Raw genomic sequence first — 23,928 nt, forward strand, 5'->3', positions numbered from 1 at the left:
TGTCTATTAACTTTTGTGAACATTCAGAGCAATTTCTGTTCCACTGCAATTTCCTAAAGGACAAATATAATATGATTCTAATTATGATCATCATGGTTGCCATCGTTTTAATCCTGCTCCTCCTACTCACCATCAGGATCCGATTTTTTTTTTCAGGGGGGGGGGGGCGGTCACCACTATCATAAGATTTAAAATGAACTACAAACCTTCAAGTCCAAGTGAGCTATCCTACACGTATGCAGGTACACCAAAGCTTCCAAGACTTGCTGTAGATAGGTGGCTGCTTGCCGTTCACTATACACAGGTAACTTCACAATAAAATCAAACAGACGGCCATTTGGAACCCTGAAAGTCACAAGTAACCATATAAGTTATTAAGAGAAGATTAGAGTGCAAATTAGACACACTAAAGAAAGATTCATGTGTATGTTTTCCCTTGACATGGCCACAATCTTGGCCAAAATGTTACTATACCAGATTTGGGTGGAGTCGTGTGACATGCAAGTGATAATTTTAATTCATGCACAAGTATTCTAATTTGAATACCTCTGAGCATTTGAAATGGTTGTTTAGGATTCACTCCTGTAAAGATCCTATTTTCAAGTACAGTTATACTAGATTAATCAACCTAGAATTTTATGGTAAATATATGTCTGCCAAAACTTCATTTATGGCAGACATTTTTTTGTTGTTGTTAATATTAGACTATGAAATAACTGCTCAGTACCATACTTACAAATCTAGTATTAAGATCAACATTTGTGGTGTTTCAAAACAACTAATGAATGGGACAATGGAGGGGTGGAGGATACTTCTTAGAACAGCCATCTCACTCTCAACTTGATCTTTACACATAAGCTTCTTGGTGATGAACTTTGCAGCTACATCCCTTTGGTTGACACGGTCACTGCACATCCTTACTACAGAAAAACGCCCTCTGTATATATACACACACAATATATAATGTAAATGATTAGAATCAAGAGATTTCAATAATAAAATCTGCTAAATTCCTTAATATTTTAGATAATTATAGTCCAGATAATTAATATCTTAAAAGTTTCACAAATAATTTATACAGGTCCTGGAAAAAACATATTCTGTTTGATACATAATTATGAGTATAATCTTGTTCCCCTTGCCAACTCAAGTACAAGATATTTTGTAGGACATTTTTTAAAGAAAAACTTTATGAAGTAAGATAAACACACACCAAATTCTAGACACAGAGCTTCAATGAAATCCCATGCAATTTCTTAACTATTAACATGATCACTAGTGTATTTAATTTACAATTCAAAAGGGGAAGACTTAGGAGAAAACTTGTAATAGCACCCTCAGTTACACCATGGTTATCATGTACAAGTACAGTATATCTATAGAGGGCAGAAAACACATAAGTCTTACCTTCCAAGTTCCCCAAGAAGCACAAAATTGTCTTCAAAGTCTGTCCTCCAGAGAGTGACCAGTCCTGTCGTATTGGACACTGGTCCAACCATTTCAGGTAGGGTAACTGTTTCAGATGGCTCGCTAGGCAAACTAATCCCAACTTCATTGTTAGCACTGATACGAAACACATACATTCCCCCGGGAGTTAATCCTTCCACATGATATGAAAGGTCAACTACACACACGGCTACCACTTCCCATTTCACGGTAGATTTGCCTGCAAAGTAATAAATAATATAAAGTTATTAATAAGCACCAGAATTGCATTTTAAATATTAACTCATTATAATGATAATAATCTTAATAAATCATTTTAAGACAATCATTTTTATGAATTTATGTTTTCTGGAATCACACAGGGTAATCTTTCTGTTTTACTATTTTGAGTCATTGAAATAAAGATTATAAATATATAATTATCATTTTATTCCTTAATCATGAATCCATTTCTGTTTTAGTGAGCCTTCAATTAAAAAACATAAATCTTATAAATAATCTTGACTTTAAAATATTCCATCTTAAACTTATACAGAAACATAAAGAGGTGAAATAACATGAGACGCATTGGTCCAATTGAATCAATGAAACAAAGACCTAGTATATTGGACATGACGTTAGCTTTGGGGGGAGGGAACAGTTGGTGATGGTTCAAACCTCATTCTGTACATTTAGCTTGTGTTCTAGGTCAAGGCACTTTATGTTTGTATGGGTACCTGGTAGGATGTTGTGGCATTGAATATATTATTATGATTTGCCCAATATTGGCATGATGACTATTATGTCACACTCACATAATAATATGGGCAAATTACAGGTATCTGTCACGTACAATTTGAGCGTATGGAGAGAGATAAATAAATAACATAAAATACAATGTGATTACCTTTTTGAGCACATTCAACAGTGAATGCAGTGATTGAGCAGTTGCCAGTGTGTTCAGGTGGTTGCCATCGAATTACTACAGAAGTTGGTGTCTTATCATGGATGGTAGGAATACTTGGTGAGCCTGGCTTACCTGTTGAGAATTAAGGCATTAACTGTCAATCAAATACTATTATGAATTTCAGGTGCAGCATTCCCAGCCCCATTCCCGGCAAAATTACACTAAAAACTGATTTTTTTTTTATAGAAAATATGCATTTGCATTACTCCAATTATTATAAATCATGGAATAATATTGGCATGAATTTTAGGTTTACGCAAAAGAATAAAAAAAATGAGAAATACAGACTATTTCTCATAAAATATTACCATTTTCTCGACGAATTCATCGTTACTAGGCAAATTCAGAGGTTGTAGATCTCATCCACTGGAATACTCTCGCTTTTATGTATACTTTATACAGTCAATAATGTGCGCCCTTTCTAATGAGATTAGTTTTTGTACTTCGCATCTCGCACAATGCGGTCGTTCGATTAAGGCAGAGATATGTTTGTTTAAGTGTCAAAATCTCAGTCAGAATCAGTTTTTTAACAAATTTGAAATAATTCCTATGAAATTTTATATTTCACAAGTGTCATTACTAGCAACGGAAAATATCATGTCGGCCGTTTTTATGCGTGATAACAGAACCTAAATCGAGGTAAGGCTAGGCCTAGCCTAGCAGCGTTGGATAGGCTAATGTTTTCGGCGCCTACGATATTTCTTCTCACGACCTATCGCAAAATCAAACATTAAAATTCATCCGCATTTATTTTTTGTGTGGAACACAAAAAAAAAAATCAAATTTCAGTCTTATTTCACATTTTTTTCATTCTTAGGAATTTCTAAATTCCGTTAAACTAGCAATTCTGTATTATATTTATAAATCTTTATAACATTATACAAAAATTAGATTTTTCATAACAACTGAAATTTTGCCGGGAATGGGGCTTTAATGGTTCCAGATTAAACTGGTGTATGTTGGTGGTTACAACACGCATCACCCAACATTGAAAAGTCAGGACATGTCTTATCAAAAACAACTCCACTCCCCACCACATAAAACATTTGATTATACTGTATAGGACTTATAATCACAAATGATTAGCTTTGCTGTTAATATTAATTTTTACATATACTATAACATCATGGATAAGATTCATATTTATATTTCATAAAAGCAACAATTATCATCATCATAGAATTATAAAGACTTTATAAAGCAGAAATAGCAATATAAAGTACAGTAGCACTCAAACAAGTCCAAGTTTTGGAAATACAGTATTTACTCTGCAATTATCATTAAACTAGACTTTAATATCTTTCAAGCACTTCATATAGTAATTAATTTTAATTTAGACAGGAAATTAATGATTTATTACAATTTAAATTTTCCCTTCCTTCGGAAATTCCATCAAACACACATCATTAAACAAATAGAAAAAGATAAAGAATTTGAAAATTGTGAATCTTATTATTGTGAACAACACAGGACTTCACAGTACAGGGAAAGTGCAAAACATTAATCCACATAGGTACCTGGGAGGTTTCACTACAAATGCATTTATTACTAGCTATGGAATACAACCACACAAGGAAATGAGTTTCAAGGCTACTATATGTATAATCATGTAAATCACAGTGATGCTTTTATATTATTTCCAAAATTATTATCAGTATTAAGATAGTGGTTTAGGAAAGTGCTGTCGTAAAGAGATCGATAGGTAGAATGCCAATACCAAATTTGCCTTATAGAAGAGTTGATAGAGAAATTCAAATGCAAGTCAGGACCTGCAGTTTCAAATCCTGATGTGCATAACAAGCTTTACATTTACAATATTTGATACTGTAAACATTCAACAAGGGCAGCATAACTGTGAACATAATACCTTTTACTGATAAAATTGCACTTAATGATTTGGACCCAGCATCGTTACTTGCGAAGCATGTATATTTCCCACGATCCTCAAATGTACATCCAACAATTTCTATTACTGCTAGTCCATCATGGAGCTCAAACATACGAGTTCTGAAGTTCTGATGAAGTACTGAGTTGTCCGGTCCTTTCCAAGAGATGTTAGGCGTGGGTCGACCGATCACTTGGCAAGTAAAAGATGCTACTGAGCCCTCAACAGCACACTGGTTGAATGGCGGAATAACAAATTCTGGGGCAGCTGAGATTTAAAAAAAAAATTTTTTTCTTGTTACACCATTTAATATGTAATGAAAGTGAAATGTGCCAGGATTGAAATGAGAAACTGGAAATTGGAGGAAGGACATCCTAACCACAACTTAAAATGTCTATAACATTAATGTCCATGAATATATAGCCTGGATTTCAGTTCACTATTTCGGGTACAACACCGCCAGTGAAGCTAGCCTTATACTTGCTGTGGTACAGGTATTACAAAAAAAAAAGAAAGAAAATAATATCAACTTACCTTCATAAATAAAGTTTGGATGCAACAACTGAAATACAAATAGACAAAATAGGAATAATCACATCAAAGATCAATATGTAGAACTGTTTTTCCAAATTCAAAAATAATCTAAAAATAAATATTTATGCGCTGAATTGCTTATTTGAAACAGTCAATAACACAGGCTAAACCTCTGTGCCCACTAAGAAGTTTTCTTTGACAATAAATTGTTGTATGCCCATATATAGTCATGATGTGCCTATATATGGTCATGATGTGCCTATATATGGTCATGTGTGATGTCATCATGACCATATTTAGGCATGTCACAACTTTTTGTCAAATAAAATTTGATAGTCTGGAGAAGGCTTAATAATGAGGCACAGATCAAAACAATTCATTTTTTACCGATTTAAAAACTTTTTACAAAAAAAACTATAAAATTGATTACAAGACATTTTAGGGTGTGTTTCTATTGATTAGTAATCAATTTTTTAACCGCTTTTTTAAAGAGTGCCAGACAGCCTGCCCGCTTTACAACTGCATTTCTGCTTTTACGAAAATTGGTTTTTGCGGCGGAAAAAACACATTTTCCAAACTGTATAGTTTCTTTCTCGCCAACAAGACAATATACTTCATGTGAATTCCGTTCAATATGACAAGGAGGAGGATACGGTGTGCAGAGAGAAGGCGAATGCTTTTGGCTGTGCTTATCCGCAAGGACAACGGTAAGCACAGAAGAGGAGTTCGGCCTGAGCCAAACATTCCCCATAAAATAATAAAAAAACAAGTAATTTTGACACTCCACATTTGTTTGTTGACATTTTAGCTTGTAGGCCTAGGACATGAAAGAGAGGACTAGTGTGATAATTTAGAAAGTTCGCACTCGATACAATCTAGCTTTGCAGTGGTTTGCCCTGGCGGTCACATTTCACCTGCTAATCACTTATTTATCGGTTATTTCATGTTCAAACACACCATCCATTGCATGATTTTAATCGCTTTTTTCGAATTCTTCCCTTTTCTACTGCGAGAGAAAAACGATATTTAAAAAAAAGTGATTTTTAATCAATTATTTCTTTCCAATGTATACTGTAGTGTATAGGAATGGTATTAATTATGTCTGTAAATTACCAAGGGAAATATTTTTCTTTAATTTTCACTTGAAATTTAAAAACTTACTTCAATATGCAAAATTAGGAAACATGTATATTAATGTTTATATTATCCTTTATGTTATAACCTAAAAACAGACAGTATTTAAGTAATTTCCTCCCTCACCTGTAATGATACTTTGTTGGTTAAATTTGTTTCCCGACATTCGGATTTGCTCCTTCCTGTCGGTGTGACAACATCAATCTCATTTGCATACATACAGTTCTCGCAGAATTCTGAGGAGCCATGCCGTGATCTACAAATACAAAAATGAATTTTGTTACAAGGGAAGATAGGTATTTCATTTTGTGAACACCCACCCTCTTTAAGTTGTTTGGGTTGAAGGGAGCTGATATGCCTTGTGTGTAACCTCCCTCTGATAACAGTTGAACAAGGCTTAGCCTGTAAATTTGAGCAGCTGCATACTTTAGCAACACAAATAAGTACATCAGGTAATCAAGTGACTGATGCAACAAACAGAGGGATGAAGATCAACAGCTGTATCTAATGGAAACAAAAACATGAACGTCCAGGGGGAGTATATAATCACACGAGCATAAACGTGTCATTTACGCTGAAGTGGTATGCAAATATCAAAGACTACACCGAGGGAGTTAAATGGTAAAGATGAAGTTTGTTATGAAAAACATGAGCATAAATGTACAATTTCACAAAATGGGGTATACATAATATTGAAGCAGGGGAATAAATGAAGCAGACATCATGGCTAAAAATAACTCTAGTCATACATTATCAGATCTTTGCCTGCCAGATTCAACTGACAATGTTTGAATAAAATCAAACATATCTGATCAAAGAAAACATGTGTTGAGTCTGAAGGCAAAAATCTGACAGATACCACTGGTTTTAGCCTAAAGCTCTATCAACAAATTATATGTGACAAATATCTGATTCAATTTCAACATGCCCCTATAAGTATGTGATATGACATCATCATAACCATATAAGGAAATCACACATATTTGTCACATAAATCTTGATAGTGTGGTTTGAGCTTCATAGTTAGACTTTTTTACCATAATTTATCCAATGTAACAGGCATGTCACTTCTTGTTGATAGGGAAGTAATAAAGAACATTGTAGATACACTGCTCTTATGCTGATGGTATTAGTACTAGATATATAACAGATTTACTATTAGCTTTATAATAGATTTTCTAAACTGGCCACATAGAGTATACATCTACTACTAAGAACAATAGAAAATGTAGTTAAGATGGAAAATAAGAGGTACAGTATGGTACATTAGAAGCAAAATTGGTAACTACTGCATGCATTTTCCAATTGACAATAAGCAAAATATCAACATGATAACGTTCAAAATAGACAATTCAATGTGAAAAAAAAATCATTCAAAAATGAACAGATGAATGTCATCAAAGTCTAGGTTTTGGTAATTACAAATTCAAATAAACAAAACCAACTTTAATGAACTTTAGCTTTAAACAGAAATTCCTGGAAGGACATGGATAAATAATAATTTCCAGGCCTATATGAACTAAATTACTGTCATACAAAGCAAAGTATATAGTGCTAAAATTAATATTTAAAATTCTTTCATCCATAATGAAAGCTTAAGTGAGTATGCAAATTAAAAATTATGAATATATAAATACTTTATATACAAATTACTTTACATCATGCAAACTAACATAGTAATAGCAAATGAAGAATTTAGACAAAACATTCACTATAGGAATTAATCAGGAATGAAAATTCTGGTACAAAAATGGTCTACTATATATAATTTGCTATCCAAATTTGTCTTTCGTTATTATTTTAAATGGAAATTCTAAAAAGATAACATCAGAATTTTCCTTCCCTTCAACATGATTATACACTACCTCAAGTGATTGAATCTACTTCATGAATGAGAACCATAAAGTGTTAGAAATTATGTTGATTAATGCTTGAATTGAGATCTATAATCTATGTTACAATCAATTATATTAGTTAATTGTTATAAAGCAGCAAGTGTTGTCATCTTCACCATCTATCCAACAATATCTTGTACAGTTCTTCCACTTTACACTAAAAACAGCTGATACATCAAGGTGTGTTTCTCTTGGTACCAGAATTACATAACAGCTTCGGATGAATATCTTCACTAAGAAAATCATCTCTTCTTCTTCGAACATTAACTGGTACAGTACCACATTAGGTAAATAGCTCTTGATGAATATCTTCCAAGAAAAATCTCCGCTCTCTCCTCCAAACATGAAAGATGTTGAAAATCAACATCTATCAATGGTGAATTCAGGATTAATATAATCTCCAAGGTAGCGCAAACATGTTTTCATGTGTTAAGTGATTTTTAAACAAAAATTGAACAAAACGGATTGTACCAATACATCATTTCAGGTTAATAACTTGGTTTACTTTATTTGCATAAATACACATTTACCTATATTTTGGTGCTGACTGTAGCACATTATAATAATAGTACCGTTATCAGATTATTTATATACAATCTACAATATATGCTAACTGTATATATTCTGTTGACATAAATCGTAAACTACAATATACATATTCATTAAATATCGGCACATATGTCAAAGGTTACTGATTATGTGACCATTTGTCAGTTACCGTAACTATGACCTCACTTAAAGCAATGAAACACCTTATGTTTTATAAATTTTTCTTACACCTTTTAATTAAAATTTTTTCTCTCCGATTTCAATTTAAAAAATGAATGTTCTTGGTTATTATTTTGTTAAAACACTTTAATTTAAAACAAGGTTTATTAGTTCTTTTTTAATATTTGGAACCATCTATCCACAACTCAACAAAGCTGTGGAATTAGATCATGCAACCATTGGCAGAGGACAGGCTTAAGGTCATTATTCTTGGAGTCTATTATGCAATGACAAGGAGAAAATCATTAAAGAATAGTTCATCAGACCCATTTCATTGTCTGACTTTTAAACCTGACTGTTGACTCTGTATTAGTTTTGGTTTTACTGAGAACCCTTTTATGGATTAGAATTAAGAGATTTGTTTTAGACTGTTTTGAATAGAAAATACAAGATTGATCTTAAAGTTAATTCTAAAGATCTCTCTCACATAATTAATTCACTTAGTTTCAAAACTGTGATTTAAAAGAAAGTTTCAATATATGATTCTTATAATTAATTTCATGTCTTGGATTTCAAACTCTGAAAGGTGTAATAAAGAATGAACATAAAATATTTGAAAGACAGTTTATTTTCTGGATTCAAACTCACATTTAAGTTACAATTTAAATATTGGTAAAATGTAAACAGATAGTAAAAAAGAGCTTGGTAATTATGATACAATTCTCTTATCTACAATGAACCACATGTTTACATTATAATAACCATACCAAGATAAATAATGTCCATGAAATTTTCTGTTTTTACAAAAAAAAAGTTTTGAAGTTAATAAATTTATCAATTTTGTAAATCTAAGTGGGATATCTCCTAAATAATATCAAATGAATGACTTCTAAATTTAGTTGAAAGTAAAATATTTTTACCTTTTTTTTCAATGAGGTATCTTAAATATTTCTTGGAATTCTATCATAATTTTGATCGTTTTTTGTACATCGATTAAAACAATTATCTTATTTAAATTTGAATAATCAATTTAAATGTGGTTTGTCTTCTCAAGACAAGATAAAATGTTCATTGCACAAGTTAAATATTAACCTTCCAACCAATTTCTATACAAACTACAGTATCAACCATAAAAACATCACTCACATTATATGTACAAATTGGAAATAACACACAAACTTTCAGAGTAAAAATTGTGTAAATACATATCAGCAAGAATAAAACACAAAGAAAACATAAAAGCAGTTATAAAAAAAAGGACGTAGAAAATATACAAGTTGAAAATTAAAGTAAAAAATAATACTTGAAATTCCAAACTATGTGACATTAAGAGATTATATTAACAGTTGTTGGTCAAAGGTTAACAATTACTTGACCATTCATCATTTACCATAACTATGACCTCACTTAAAAGCAATGAGATATTTGTTTTAGGTTATGTTAACATTAGTTTTCAAAACATGTTATGTATTTGTATTAATCACACTAGCAGAGGGGGTATGCTCACTGCATTCAACTGATACATGAACCATGATGCAAGTTCCATGTAAACTATTGCATACAGATTAGTCAATCATGTGTATTTGTTGTATTCTTTACAAATTTAAATTAAAAACTCATAGATTCAGTTATCAAACTACAGAACACATAGCGTCAAAAGCAACAAGGGCATTCAATTTGAAAAACTAACGAGAATAGTCATTTACAGGCTAAAAATAATTAGCAATCAAATTCCCAAACCAGCAGATAGGGCAAGTTAACATATCATGCACTAGTCTTCTATTTTGGCATACTAATTAAAACCATTATTATATATGGATGTAGTGAAATGCTGTTATTTTAATGTGCATTCTCAATTATATAACTTGAAATCCCAACTCATCTGGATTGTAACAATCTGATTGATATCGTTATCTGAGCCCGATTATTTCAAGTGCCTAATTGTCCAGTCATGAACTTGTGAACAATGACCAATCTTGCTTTTACATACCATGGAGGTATAAAAAATACATTCATGCACATACCAAGTGCCTCTTGATAAGAAACCCAGATCTACTTGAGTGTAACAGTAACTCTGATATACAGCGAATTGTTTGGCAAGTAGAATTAAACAGAAAATATTAATGAAAGTGATTTAATAAATGTGTTAAAAAAACAGAACAAATTACTAACAATAACGCTTACAATAATACCTGCATAGATATCTAGATATGATTAAAATGTTTCTGTATTAAAAAAATTGTCAATAATAATAATATACTTTAATTTTAAACTTGAGATTAAAAAAGTTTCTTAATAACTGTTCATAAAGATTCCCCACCCACTCCCAAAAAAAAAAATCTAAAGAAAACTACTAGCTGATATGAGAAAGCCAAAACAAATCTAGGTGGTGCAGAAAAAAATGAGAAGAAAACTTATATTCAAGAAATGCATGTCGCCACACTCTGATATATGAATCATGTCAGAATACAAGAAATTTAATTTCTAGTTGGTATTTCAGTTTGTATACTCAATAGTTATCACCTTTTTCCCTTTCTTGACAAGCTTTGAGAGCTAACCACTGCATATCAAAGGTGAACAATCGAAAGACTGTTTTATAAAATCTACATAAAATGTGTTTTGTAAATTGTTATTTAACAAGCCCGGCATTATGATAATTGTATGTAGCATATTTGGTGATTTTATATTGTAATTTCGATATATCATCAGTTATTTATAGATGTATAGTAGTATTTGTTGATTGGTTAATCATAATTTTAACTATTATAAAACTAAACTATTTCTATGAGATGCCAAAATATCCATCAAAGAGGAACCTTTTAACAAATACCATGTTTGAATAAAAAGTCTGAATATATTTTAGTTTTTAGAATTTTAATAATACGGTAGTGTTTATTATACTCCAATCTTTGATACAACTGATTCTGGGTTGTAAACAGTGTATCTCAGAGATACTAAACAGAACAGTTTTATCTGAATTATGATTATGTTATTATCATTAAACTGAAATAAAATTAGATTAAATTTAGTCAGAAATTATTTCTAAAGAAGGTACATTAGCAGACAAATGCCCTACTTTAATTAACAGATTTCTTAGCTATTTTAACAAGTGTCTTTGGTAATGTACCTTTTTTAGAATGTTAAGTCAACATTTTAAAATCTAATCAAGTATTTGCTTATCCAATTAATTTACAGCTTTCAAGATGCACAACCGACTTGCCCAACCAAGTTAAAGCTTCTAAGAGTATTAATGTACAAACCTCTTCCCAGTAGTTGTAAATTTCAGTGAGTTATTAAAGCAACAGAGAAAAATTAAGTAGAGCATTCACCAGAGATGACTAGCAGATGTATGGACAAAGCAAGGCATTGGTTTTCTTACTTAGTACAGGATTCGGCTTGAAGCTGTTCACGCGTTGTCCCAAGTACATGCGCCGGTATCCATCCCTCGGCTGCCGGTGAAACGTCATTGGCGGGCCGGTGGACTAAGAACATATCGTGCTGATTGGCTGCCAATATTTGCACTGTTTCTCCTTTAGCAATGCTAATCTCGTCCTCCTTGACGGCATTATAAGTGGTGATCACTGATGCCAGACATGGTGAGTTCTCACTCTGTTTTACAAGAAAATAATCCACCAATAATTTGAAAGTAAAAAGAATGTAAATTAAGCTCTTTCCATACTATCAATTTTTATGTAAAATAAATGTGATATGCCCATATTTGGGTGTATATGGCATCATTATGCCCATATATGGGCACATCACACACATTTTTCACGTACAATTTGACAGTGTGTACAGATTATTTTAATTTAATCATTAACAGGATTTTTCTATTTTGCTAGCAAAATGCTAATATTATCATATGTTTGTCTTATCATAACAAGGCCTTTGTGACCTACACATTATCCCGGTCATTTGATTTAACACTATGGAGCTTTCGGCTGCACGATGACGGTAAGAAGCAGAAGGTAATGACATCACTAAAAGTCATCTGCGTATGCGAGAGCGTTAAGTTCTCCTCGTCGCATGGATTCTAGGACGCAATTTGGCCCAATATACCTATGCAGAGAACGCAGGACGCCAAGTAGGATTGTCACGCATGAGTAATTCCGTTATAGCGCTGTGTCGTCCAACAAATCGAAAGCTCCCTACTTATGGAACACATACTCAGCTCTCTTGGGATGAGTTCCATTATGTTGCATCTAGTAATCACAACATTTATAACCTACAAGGTACCCAGGTACTGTAAATACTTGGGTGGAGAAACAAAATGGATAAAGTGCCTTGCTCAAAGAAATGGAGAAATGGTCGGCTTCAAACTTTAATTTGATCTTTCGATTGTAGGCCTACCCCTTGCTGCCCCTCTACATGTTCTCAAAATGAATTTGTACAGTAAACACACAGTAAAATTGTTAGCCTCTAGAAATTTCTAACTTTTAATGAAATATTTTAATAAGCTAGCTAGCTCTGTAAAACAACATGTATTTTTTTGGTATAATTGTGCAGACTACCTACATACCCATATTAAATCACAAACTTTTAAAACTTCAATCTTTGTTGCAAATGATAATCAGTCTTTTTATACATATTATTGTTCACACTATATAACTAGTATTTTCTTTTACTCACACCATCAAAGACATCTTCAGAACTTGTAGCTGAAGCACAGCTTGAGCGGTTTTGTTTATTTTGAATATTTGCCTCGTTGAATGCTCTCTCTTTTATCCTTAATGACACATTGTCAGTTAATGTCTTTCGTGAAACAGGAATTCCACTCTCCTTCGAACTAGATCCACTCCTGTGTTCAACAGGGCTTGGTGAACCATTTACACTATGTTTACTAGTATCTACTGGGCCAGAGCCTCGGTGAGTTTTTGCAGTTTTGGTTGGACTATCACTTCGTGATACATGACCTTTTGGTACAGGAATCCTAGATGGCTTATTATTGTTGACAAGAGATTCATGATGGCTAATGCCAACAAGATCAGAATGACTTGAGATTGGGGACGGCGACTTACTGCTCCCTTTCCCTAGACTCTCTTTCGATGATAAAACATCTTTATATTGAGAATCTCCAGATCCCCTGGATTTTAGACTTTCTTTTGATCCTACGGGAGAATTCTCTTTTGATTTTGACCAAAACATAAAGCCGTCAAAGAATTTCTTGCGTATTGAAGGTGAATTTTCTCGATCTAAATGTCCAACATCTGGTGATTTAGGACCGTCCTTTCTGGGCACTTCTAAATGTTCCTTATTCTTTAATTCAAAGACAGAAATTGCAGCGGGGGCTGTTGTGTGTTTGCGCCGTTCACGTTTTAAACTTGAATGTTGTGTTGCATTAATATTATCATCTGACCCTTCTTCAGAGTCTTTTGAAGTTTGACTACTTTGTGACTTGCGTAGCTTCAGAAAATGTCCCTTTTTGGAGTCCTTACTAGATTTTGTCGGTGACGAGTAACTAGGATGTAAAGAGAAAAAAAAATTAAGTGTACGTAAACTTTCTGAAATAAATTAAATTTAAAATCAAGCTGTACAAAATTCAATTTACGTAAAGGGCCTTGCCCAAGGACACAGACAAAATGCACGGCAAATGATTTGAACTCAGGGTTGAGAACACAAGCTACAGCTGCTGCCCCAATCGCTCTCACAAAGTATTGGATGCTATGTTGTTAACAATGTGTGATATGTGTATATTATATTTTTCTAACAGCAAGCTTATATATCCAAGTAAGGAAAGACAACATGTAACTGTTAGCTTATTAAAGTAGACACCATAATGTTGACAACTCACCCAAATTTATTTGGACTACTTGATTCCAATTCCTTCTGGTATTCTATTGGTGACTGGATTGCTACAAATACATCAAAATTAAAAATAGACATCTCATAAATTTTATATATATATTGAACCAAAATAAATAATAACATCACCATTCAAATCATAATGGGTCATCCTTAAATATAGATGATTAAAAAATATAAAACATAAATAAGTAGTAATAATAACTGAATCAAAAAAATAGTCATGTTGTTTACTGACCTCTGAGAAAGTCATACTGTCTGTTTAGCTCTTTCTTGATGTAATGTATCCATGTTGATTTTAATTCTGGTGTACTAGCTTGGATGGAGAATGTTTCTGTTCCTGCTTGTGTCTTTACTCGTAAACCAAACTTCAATGGATCATCTTCTTGGTCTAGTAAGGACATAGTGTTTATCTATTAAAAGAAAAAATAGGAATAAAAGATGAAGGAAACCTTAAAAAGAACACCTCTCATAAGGAAGTTGTCTCCCAACATGGATACAAATTAGTAAGGTTTAAGTGCTTAAAAATTTTTTTTTTAGTGGTAATCGCCCGAAACAAGGCTAATGAAGCCACTCAAAGTAAGGGGTTACTTATTTTTAAAAAAACAGGTTCATGAGAGACTTGAATTGAGAAGGTCCATAAACAGAAGGAAAACAGTCCTGAATTCAATGCGAAACATAACGACAGATGTACGCATGTGAAAAGGCAACAGTCTGAGCTTTTGAAAGAACGAGCGTCAGTGGATGGGAAGTGAGAGCAAGACGAGTATGTCTTACAAAAGTGCGCCGTTGTGGCAAGAGATAACATATCCTCAGAACAATGATTAAACAAGATGATAGAGTAAACTTAAACAGGTTGCAGAATATTAAGGACATCCCCCCACACCCTGCTTCAAATGTGAAATCAAACCTTAGCACTGTTCTTGAATATGTATCCTGGGTTGCTGAAGTCTTTCTTCTTTTCTAACGGTTCACTGAAAATGATGATTTGTTCAAACATGAACACCCTGCGTTCTTTCCATTTTGCGGTCCCTACTCCTTCCGACACTAGAAGTGTGTCTTGGAATAAAAGATTGCCCTGTGCATTGATTTTACCCTGTCAACAAATCAAGTAGAGAGTCATTTTCACATGGCAAAATCAATAAATGGCCGACAACTACTAAGTGCAAATAATTGATTTGTGCTTTGGTATTTCAGGATGCGGAACATGTTTGGTGATTATATTCAGGCATGAACTCCTTTCCAAATATCTAGTTTCATGTTTAGACCTAATTGCCAACAAAATCTGTATTGCATAATAATACAAAATATCATGAGAAAAATGTCTCCCTACATGGGAAACTTCATAAGCATACATTTCTACATTACAGCTCAATCGGTGGACTAACTAAATGTTAACGAAAACAATACAATGCTTAAGATGAATTTTTTTTTCATATCAAATTATTAGGCTCTATACACAATCAAAGTAATACAGTATGTATGAAATGTATATGAGTTATCCATATTGGACATCATGATACCATATCACATCAATAGATGAGAATGATGATGTCATATTATACCCATATATGGGCAAATCATAGGTATCATCACATATGAAGGTGATAGCATGGATAGAGATTTACAGATGATAGCATATAGAAATTTATTGTAATATTTAATGAATAAAAGCAAAGAAATTCATAGCATTAAAATTAATAAGGTACCACACAAAACCAATATGAAGAAGGGTTTACAAAATTGCTACACTTCTTGAATAAAGCACAAGTGTCCATCATAAATAAGTAGCAGCAACCAATCAACAGAAAAGTTGCATCAATGTAACTGATTAACTGACATGTTTGTTTTAAAGTAACCACTCATCCACCAAACGAATTAAACAACCAATCAGATGACAATATTCACATTCAAGTTTTACTCACATCCCATCCTTGAAGTCTACCTATTGCCATCATGTCATTAGCTTGTTTAGGCACCACACACATTTTTTCAATAGCACCCTGGAGGTACAAAGTAAAGAAAAATAATCATAAGCATATTTAAAAGAATCATTGTCTATGTTAATTCTATTAATTCTAATAGATCTTTGCCAGTATGGTCGTCAGTCATTGCCCCACTGATTACCAAAATGACTATGATAGTTCAAGAAGGGTCACTGACTGTAGATGAAATTTGCCAATGATCAAGCTAGTTCCGAAACGGACATACCACATAGCAAGGTGATGCTATCAGCAGCAGTCATAACTAGTGTGATTAGGTACAATAAAATAATACTATAATGTTGATAATTACAAGAGTGATGACAATAATAATACTAATAACAATTATTAAATCCTTACTTCAAGATCTTTTGTGTCTTCATTTGCTTTCTTTGTTTGTTTCAGTATATCCTGCAAAAATTAAAAGCAAATAGTCAGACCATAACATTATATTATTTCTTTATATCCTTTACTTATTTACATATCCCTTCAAAGTCCTTTATCATTATTATTTATTTTCATCCAATTAATAATCAATTAATTAGTTTTTGTTTTCTTACTTACCTCTGTATTTTATGATTTGTTTATTTTTGTTCTTTATCAAATAGAACAAATAAAGTAAATAAATAAGTAAATAACAAATAGTATGATCCAAAGCATTATGTTCAGTACCTTCAGTATAAGTTGGTATTTCATTAGCCTCTGAACTGGTTTAATCAGTAAATCTGCCAAATTCAGCTTGTGCCCTAATTTGACTCTCAACTCCTCAAAAAATGATTCATATTCAGATACAATGTACTCAGATTTTGGTTTATTCTGGCAGTAAAGAACATACATCTGAAGACGTCTATGCTGTTGGACACAAAATATTATAGCAACGTTAATAAATATGCACAAGCATCAAATAATATCCAGAATATATATCATGAATATGCACGAGCCAGTATTATAAATCATGAATATGCATTATGAATTATAAATATATATTCTGGTTGTAAAGAATGTACATCTGAAGACGTCTATGCTGTTGGACACAAAATTATCACAGTAATGTTAATAAATATGTAAACATCAAATAATATCCAGAAACCAGTATTATAAATCTTGAATATGCATTATGAATTATAAATATATTATTCTGACGGTAAATAACGTACATCTGAAGACATCTATGCTGTTCGACACAAAATTATCATAGTAATAATAAATATGCCAGCATCAAATAATATCTAGAATATGTGTCATGAATATGCACGAACCTGTATTATAATTCATGAATATCCATTATGAATTATAAATATAGTTGGGAATAAGCCAGTTTAGATTATTAATAATTTTTGGTAATATGAAACTGAATATATACTATGCGATAATATCAACAATTGATATGAAAGTTGTCAACAATGTTCACTGGTGGGTAATCAATTTGTGGCTGATTTAATGAGACTAATGAGGATTACTAATTGTAATAATTCAGCCAATCATAGCAAATGTAACCTCTAATGAAGAACAACATGAAATCTTTTAATAATGTAAATGTAATCCAAATTAGGTAGCAATAATATTTTTTCATTGTTTATGTGAAACAGCTGGAAACAAACTGCCTATTTATCATGTTGTACAGTTCTAATGCATGTATCAAGTTATAATTTGTAATTCCATTTTCATAAATTAAATCCTTTCTTTTGTAAATCTCAATTTACTGCAAGTGGTACATAGTACTTAAGTATCAAATAAAATACTATATAAGTATCAAATAAAATACTATATAGTATCAAATAAAATACTATATATTTTTTAAATAACTTAATCCAATCATGGCATTTCAAATATTTCAAAATGGCTGACATGTAGTTTAAAGAAGTGTGAATATGTTTTACGAGTTTTTCTACTGCTGGCTAATTGTCAGGGATTTTCAAACCACATCCCCCACCAAACAAAATGAGGTCAGGACCTTGTTCTCCGGTAGGAAGGATGCTAAAAATATATTTTTCTTTTACGTGGCCTTACAATAACCAAAGGAGTTATTATTAGCTTGTAATGTTAATGGAAAAATTTATATTTTACTTACATATTTCAGAAAAAGCATTCCTAATAGGTATGGTTCTTCTAGACATTTTTCAATTTCTATTTGGAATGTACTGAAACAAAACAAAATTTTGGCACAATTTATCAGAGGTGAGATTTAGATTTCTATAAATTCAATACATAACATTCAATAAATATATTAGTAGGCAATTCATTTTTGATATAAGAAGTACATGAAACTAATAAATAGAAACTCAAGCATAACATTATTTAATACTCATAAGTTTAAACACTGTTAAATACCATTATTTATTTTCAAAATGTAAGATATTGATTTTTTAAAAATCTGAAAATAGATTATGCATGTCAGGTCAAAGTTCAAGAAAAGACTTACTCTCGGTGCCAATCATAGATCTGGTGGATGTTACCAAAGACGATCTTCATCTTTCCTTCCTCCATATCTGGGGGTAAATTCCCTTCCTTCATCGTTTGCATATAACCCTAGTTAAATATACACATGGAAAATGCTTGCATTTATTTTTTTTAATACAAAAATATTTCAGTTTTCAGTTCATTTATTTATCAAATACACAGTAAAATAAATAAAAAGAACTAAGCAGTTGCCAAGGGCATAACATTAACAATTTGAAGGAAAAAAATATTTAAAAAAATTAAGAAGAGTTAAAAAGAGAATGAGATAGTACGTATTTGAGAATGAGTTTCTTTAGAATGAGTTTCTTTTGTTATGTTGGTACATGCTGAAAATGATCTGCATAGGCCCAAAAAAAGAATTAAAATTGTGTATATTACAGTGGATTTATATGTCAGTCATTAAGATGGTATGCAATGGTCAGCAAAAATATAAAGAGAAACTAATATATTTTTTTACTTGGCCTAATACATATATATAGGGCATATAGATAGTAATTACTTTCTCCAGGTATGGGATGAGCTGAAGATGCTACAAGTTGAATCTAATTAGCTGGACCATTGTACATAATGTAATAACACAGTATGATTTTAAAGCCAAGCACACACTGCAATGGCTGACGGTTATACAACATCATTTTACGAATTCATTTCCACTCTCCATGCAATGCTGTCTGCCAATTTTCGGTAGTAGTCTTAAAGGATTGTCATTTAAAATAATTCTTTGCCAACACCTCTTCTTTTTAGGTTTTTCAAGAAATTGAATTGGCTGACGACCACTGATGCGGTGTGTACTAAACTTAAGCACACAAGACTAAAAAATTTTCTCTACCATACATAAATTTTTATCTAAAAAATCAATTCCTTTATAATCCACTGAAAAACAAAACAAATTTAATATACTTAATCCATATCATAATTTATATAAAATATTACTTAAAATAATATTGCTAAAATAAGCAGATATTATTTAAAAAACTGTTTGAAATTGAAAACAATAAAATAATGGACATTTATGTTAGCTTCATAAGCAAAACACATGCAACTTATTAAAGCTAAAAAATGTTCTCTACCATACATAAATTTTTAATCAAATATTGGGGCTTCAACAACAGTATTTCATATTATTTCTGAAATAAAAAGTATAGGAGTACAGTAGACAATAATATAAAGAAATGAGTAGCAACCAGACGATGGTTAGTAAGCCAAAGGTTCATGAAAATGCCGGAAAATAGACCTTAAGGATGAAAATTAACAGAGACAGTGAATTTTCAATGTGGAAACTGTGCCAAATGGTTGAGATGTGGGGAAAAAAAAAAGGATAACAAGGATATTTGATTTGATGTGAGCCTGGCAGATGATGAATGACTGGGTAATAGGTAGTCGAGTTGTGTGTGAGTACAGCATATACTTTGTATAAATAGTGACTTTGCTTGGATTAGGTATTTGATCCTTAGCTGTCACATTCCATTAATACGTAATGCTGGTGGCTCTCCCACTACAGTACGTAATATTCAGTCTCTGCTTCTCTGTGTAACCATCAACATTTATTTATGCTGCATTGTAATTGTATTTCTATAGTAATTAACATAACAATATTTTCTGGTTGATATTAAGAAAAGTGTTTCATAATATGAAACATTTTTGAATAATTATTATTATGAATATTTGTGAAAAATATTTATTTTATAATATATATTATATTAGAATGATGTTTTAATGCTCAGTAAACATCAAAATATATTATTATAATCATTTCATAATTATATCCATATATTTCTGAAGATGAACTAATGAAGTTTTAAATACTGAATCACAATATCCATATATCATGTCATATATTATTATTGTGGATTACTATCTGCTTATTATATATAATATTTATTAATAGAAATTTAATTTCATTTTGTACATTTCTTAGGGTATCAATATATAATACTTGCATATAGGGTATATGTGGGTGGAGATGTGGGTATATAAGTAGGCCAAGTATACGGGGGTGTATTTGTATACCTATATAGGGGTGTACCGGTGTGTACATACACTTTATATTTTCTCTAAATTTTGTGCATGCAATGATGTGAATTATCAAAATACAAGCATACTTTATAAAAGGATGAAAGTATATTTAGTATTAAGTCTTCAGCGAGACACCTTAAATGGTATGGTATTTCCAGTAGACTCTGAATATTTTCAAAAACCAATGTCCTCTAAACTTCCCCCTTATGTGGTAAAGCTAACAAGTTAAATAACAATCATGTCCCTATTTATCTGAAATATATCCTGTTGTGTGTGTTATATGTTCCTGTTTGGTTTTGGCCTGCTAGCCATGTTGTCTGAGGGTCAAAGGGTCATACATCATGTTTGCAATACAACCAAAATTTATTGTTCTCATATGACTTTACAATAAATACTTCAGAATTATAACATGTCAAAAATCCGGAGCAAATTGGTGGAGGAATTACATTTGGTTGATACAAAGGCGGTGCCAGAAGTAGGTTTGGGGAAGGAGCGCAGGAACCACATCAGAGAACCTTAGAGCTTCCGACAGGGACAAAGATGACCATTTACTGGTACTGGTCTTTGTAACCATGATACTGAATTCGAAAGAGCATTTGAAGCCATTTCCGGGCACCTAGAAGTGCATATTATTTGCTCACATTTGCCCAAACCATGTTGGGGCTGAAGTGGGTGTGGACAACCTATCAGGGACCTTAGACACCTCAGTGCAACTGGGTTGATAGAATAACAAAGTACCATGCAAATGCAAACTTACCTCTACTATTTTGCCCAAATATCGAACATACTCTGTTTCAGTATCAACAAGTTCCTGAAGAAGGAATCTGAAAAAACAACAAATCCAAATAATAGCGTGATACTGTAGCTCCTAGAACAGAAAAAATACTAGAGCAAACAATAAAACCATTATAGTTAAAATGTTACCTTCCAGAGTATCCATGCTGTTAATAAAACCAATATACAGTACACACATATACAGTGATGTTTCTAGTCTATGGGAGAGCTACCTGGATGAGCAAGTTAATTCAATCCTTTTAGTGGAACTTAACTTTGAGAAAACATAATGCTTCTGAACTATACAGTGCATTTCTGTATATCTAACTTAAAATGTAACACCCATGTCATTCAACCTCGAGACATAAATATTGTCTATTCACTGAGCAAAGTCATCCACTTTCAAACTAAAAGTGTGGCAATTAAATAATATTTAGTATTCATTATACAGGCTGCATTAGTATTTTTCGAAGGCAAGTTCAATAAAAGGAAAATCAGTCCAGTCAGTTCATTCAGTTAAGTATTCACAGAAAAGACTTATCTGTTTATGACATTATATAAAATAATCTTCAAAAAACTTACGATCTTTTCAGTATTGCTGCGGCTTTCTTTTCTTCCACTGCTTTTTCCTCTGCTTCTTCGTCTGACACTGGTGCTGTTTCCTTATCTTCACTTACACCCTCAGTACATTCTCCTTCCTTTGTATCTATTTCTTTATCTTCATCCTTCAGGAAAGAAAATAAAATAATAGAACATTAAATAAATATACACTTCAGTCTTTTTATAATCTTACAAGTAGTGTTAACAAACTGATTTAAACAGTTTATCTACCTGTCATACTACCTGTTAAAAGCTAAAAACATTCAAATCCTAATTATTTTTTATCTCTGTTTTATTAGGATTTGATAGCCTATTTGATCATAATAATATTATAATACAATTTATTTAAAATTTATTGGTGTCGTCCCCCCCCCCCTGCTGAGTTTAGCACACATGGTACTACCTTTAAAACACTCAAAATAAAAAAATTTGAATGTTTCAGAAATGTTTGGATAAAATGTAAAAGGAAGTATTAATACAATTGCCAAGATGCTGTCATGTTTCTCTTAATCATTTCCTGGATCCTCATCTGTCATCATCTTCACCGTTATTATGGTAACTTACCATGAGCATGCATCATTAATTTAATAACTGTTAACCTTGTGTACATAATTGATGATAAATATATTTTAAGCATGTATTATCCTTTAAGGATCATTCGATTCCATGACAATAGTTAAGAGTTTCGGGAGGTTTGATCAAACTTTTGTACAAGTACCTTCTGCATGTCTTATTGACATCAAACTATTATTATAGTCAATTTTTTCATTATCGCCACATATCGGCTGTGCTCATCGGCACAATGAACGAGCAACCAAACGAGAACAACGGTAGGCGTAAAAGAGCAGAGAGGCTAGGCCCAATATCCCCCCACAAAATAATTACAAAACGAATTCGTCGCTCCACATGTTTGTTTGTTGACATTTTTAGCTTGTAGGCCTAGGACATGAACAAGAGGACAAACATTTTTTTGAAAGTTCGCGCCTAATACGATCTAGTCTTTGCAGTAATTGACCAGGAGGTCACATTTCACCTGATAATCGCTTTTTTGTGTTGCAGCTAAAAGGTGCACAGCAAAAATCGGTTATTTGCCGTTCAAACACGCTATCCATTGCATGTTTTTCATCGATTTTTTTAAATCGCTTGTTTCAAACTGGTCCCCTTTCTACTGCGAGAATAAAAGCGATTTTTCGAAAAAGCGATTTTTAATCAATTATTTCTTTCCAGTAGAAACAGGCCCTTAGCATGTATTTTGTGTTGCTTTGAACTCTTAACACCACTTTGATGACTGCAGTAATAGTTAGGTGTGTAAAACTATTCCACAGAAGCTTAAATTTCCCTCTCTCCAAATAATCACTCACCTAAACAAAATTAAGGTTTGTTTTTTAGCTCACCTACCATATTCAAATAACAAGCCCGGTTTAAACTGTGCTAACCAAACTAAATCAGATTCCTATGAAGCTTTCCTCAGATAGAATTAATATTTAGAAAGTGTTAATCTAACAAGATACCCATGTTTAAATCATATTGTTTGTAGTTAATGGTAAACTTCACCCACTCGGCTTCACACCATGTTAATGAAAATACACGTGTAAATTGATGGCAACTACAATCTGTAACTGATTTGTGAAGCACTGCAAATAAAATCAATACATCTTGGTCGCTTGAATGCCACCGATTTGATTAAAAGAGAGGTTGAGTGAACTAGACGGATTATACAAATAGATATACAAGAGACTGATGATG

At 32.2% G+C, this 23,928-nt stretch overlaps 1 protein-coding gene across 1 annotated transcript in view; it reads right to left on the bottom strand.

Moving 5' to 3' along the window:
* LOC117104992 (kalirin-like) overlaps window positions 1-23,928 on the bottom strand; it is a 182,487-nt gene that overhangs the window by 6,987 nt on the left and 151,572 nt on the right. Inside the window, exons 40-58 of the mRNA XM_033245970.1 lie at window positions 22,165-22,307; window positions 21,566-21,632; window positions 18,755-18,861; window positions 18,404-18,473; window positions 17,005-17,184; window positions 16,693-16,743; window positions 16,276-16,353; window positions 15,261-15,446; window positions 14,589-14,763; window positions 14,340-14,400; window positions 13,178-14,006; window positions 11,928-12,157; window positions 6,072-6,201; window positions 4,812-4,839; window positions 4,260-4,544; window positions 2,333-2,464; window positions 1,408-1,666; window positions 737-937; window positions 207-345 (exon numbers count right to left, since the gene is read on the bottom strand). Of these exons, the coding sequence (XP_033101861.1) occupies window positions 207-345; window positions 737-937; window positions 1,408-1,666; window positions 2,333-2,464; window positions 4,260-4,544; window positions 4,812-4,839; window positions 6,072-6,201; window positions 11,928-12,157; window positions 13,178-14,006; window positions 14,340-14,400; window positions 14,589-14,763; window positions 15,261-15,446; window positions 16,276-16,353; window positions 16,693-16,743; window positions 17,005-17,184; window positions 18,404-18,473; window positions 18,755-18,861; window positions 21,566-21,632; window positions 22,165-22,307 (3,351 nt within the window). The remainder of the gene's footprint in view (window positions 1-206; window positions 346-736; window positions 938-1,407; window positions 1,667-2,332; window positions 2,465-4,259; window positions 4,545-4,811; window positions 4,840-6,071; window positions 6,202-11,927; window positions 12,158-13,177; window positions 14,007-14,339; window positions 14,401-14,588; window positions 14,764-15,260; window positions 15,447-16,275; window positions 16,354-16,692; window positions 16,744-17,004; window positions 17,185-18,403; window positions 18,474-18,754; window positions 18,862-21,565; window positions 21,633-22,164; window positions 22,308-23,928) is intronic.

This window comes from Anneissia japonica, unplaced genomic scaffold (assembly GCF_011630105.1).
Source record: "Anneissia japonica isolate Jap-2015-1 unplaced genomic scaffold, ASM1163010v1 scaffold287834_len5846547_cov211, whole genome shotgun sequence".
In the NCBI taxonomy this organism is placed as follows: Eukaryota; Metazoa; Echinodermata; class Crinoidea; order Comatulida; family Comatulidae; genus Anneissia; species Anneissia japonica.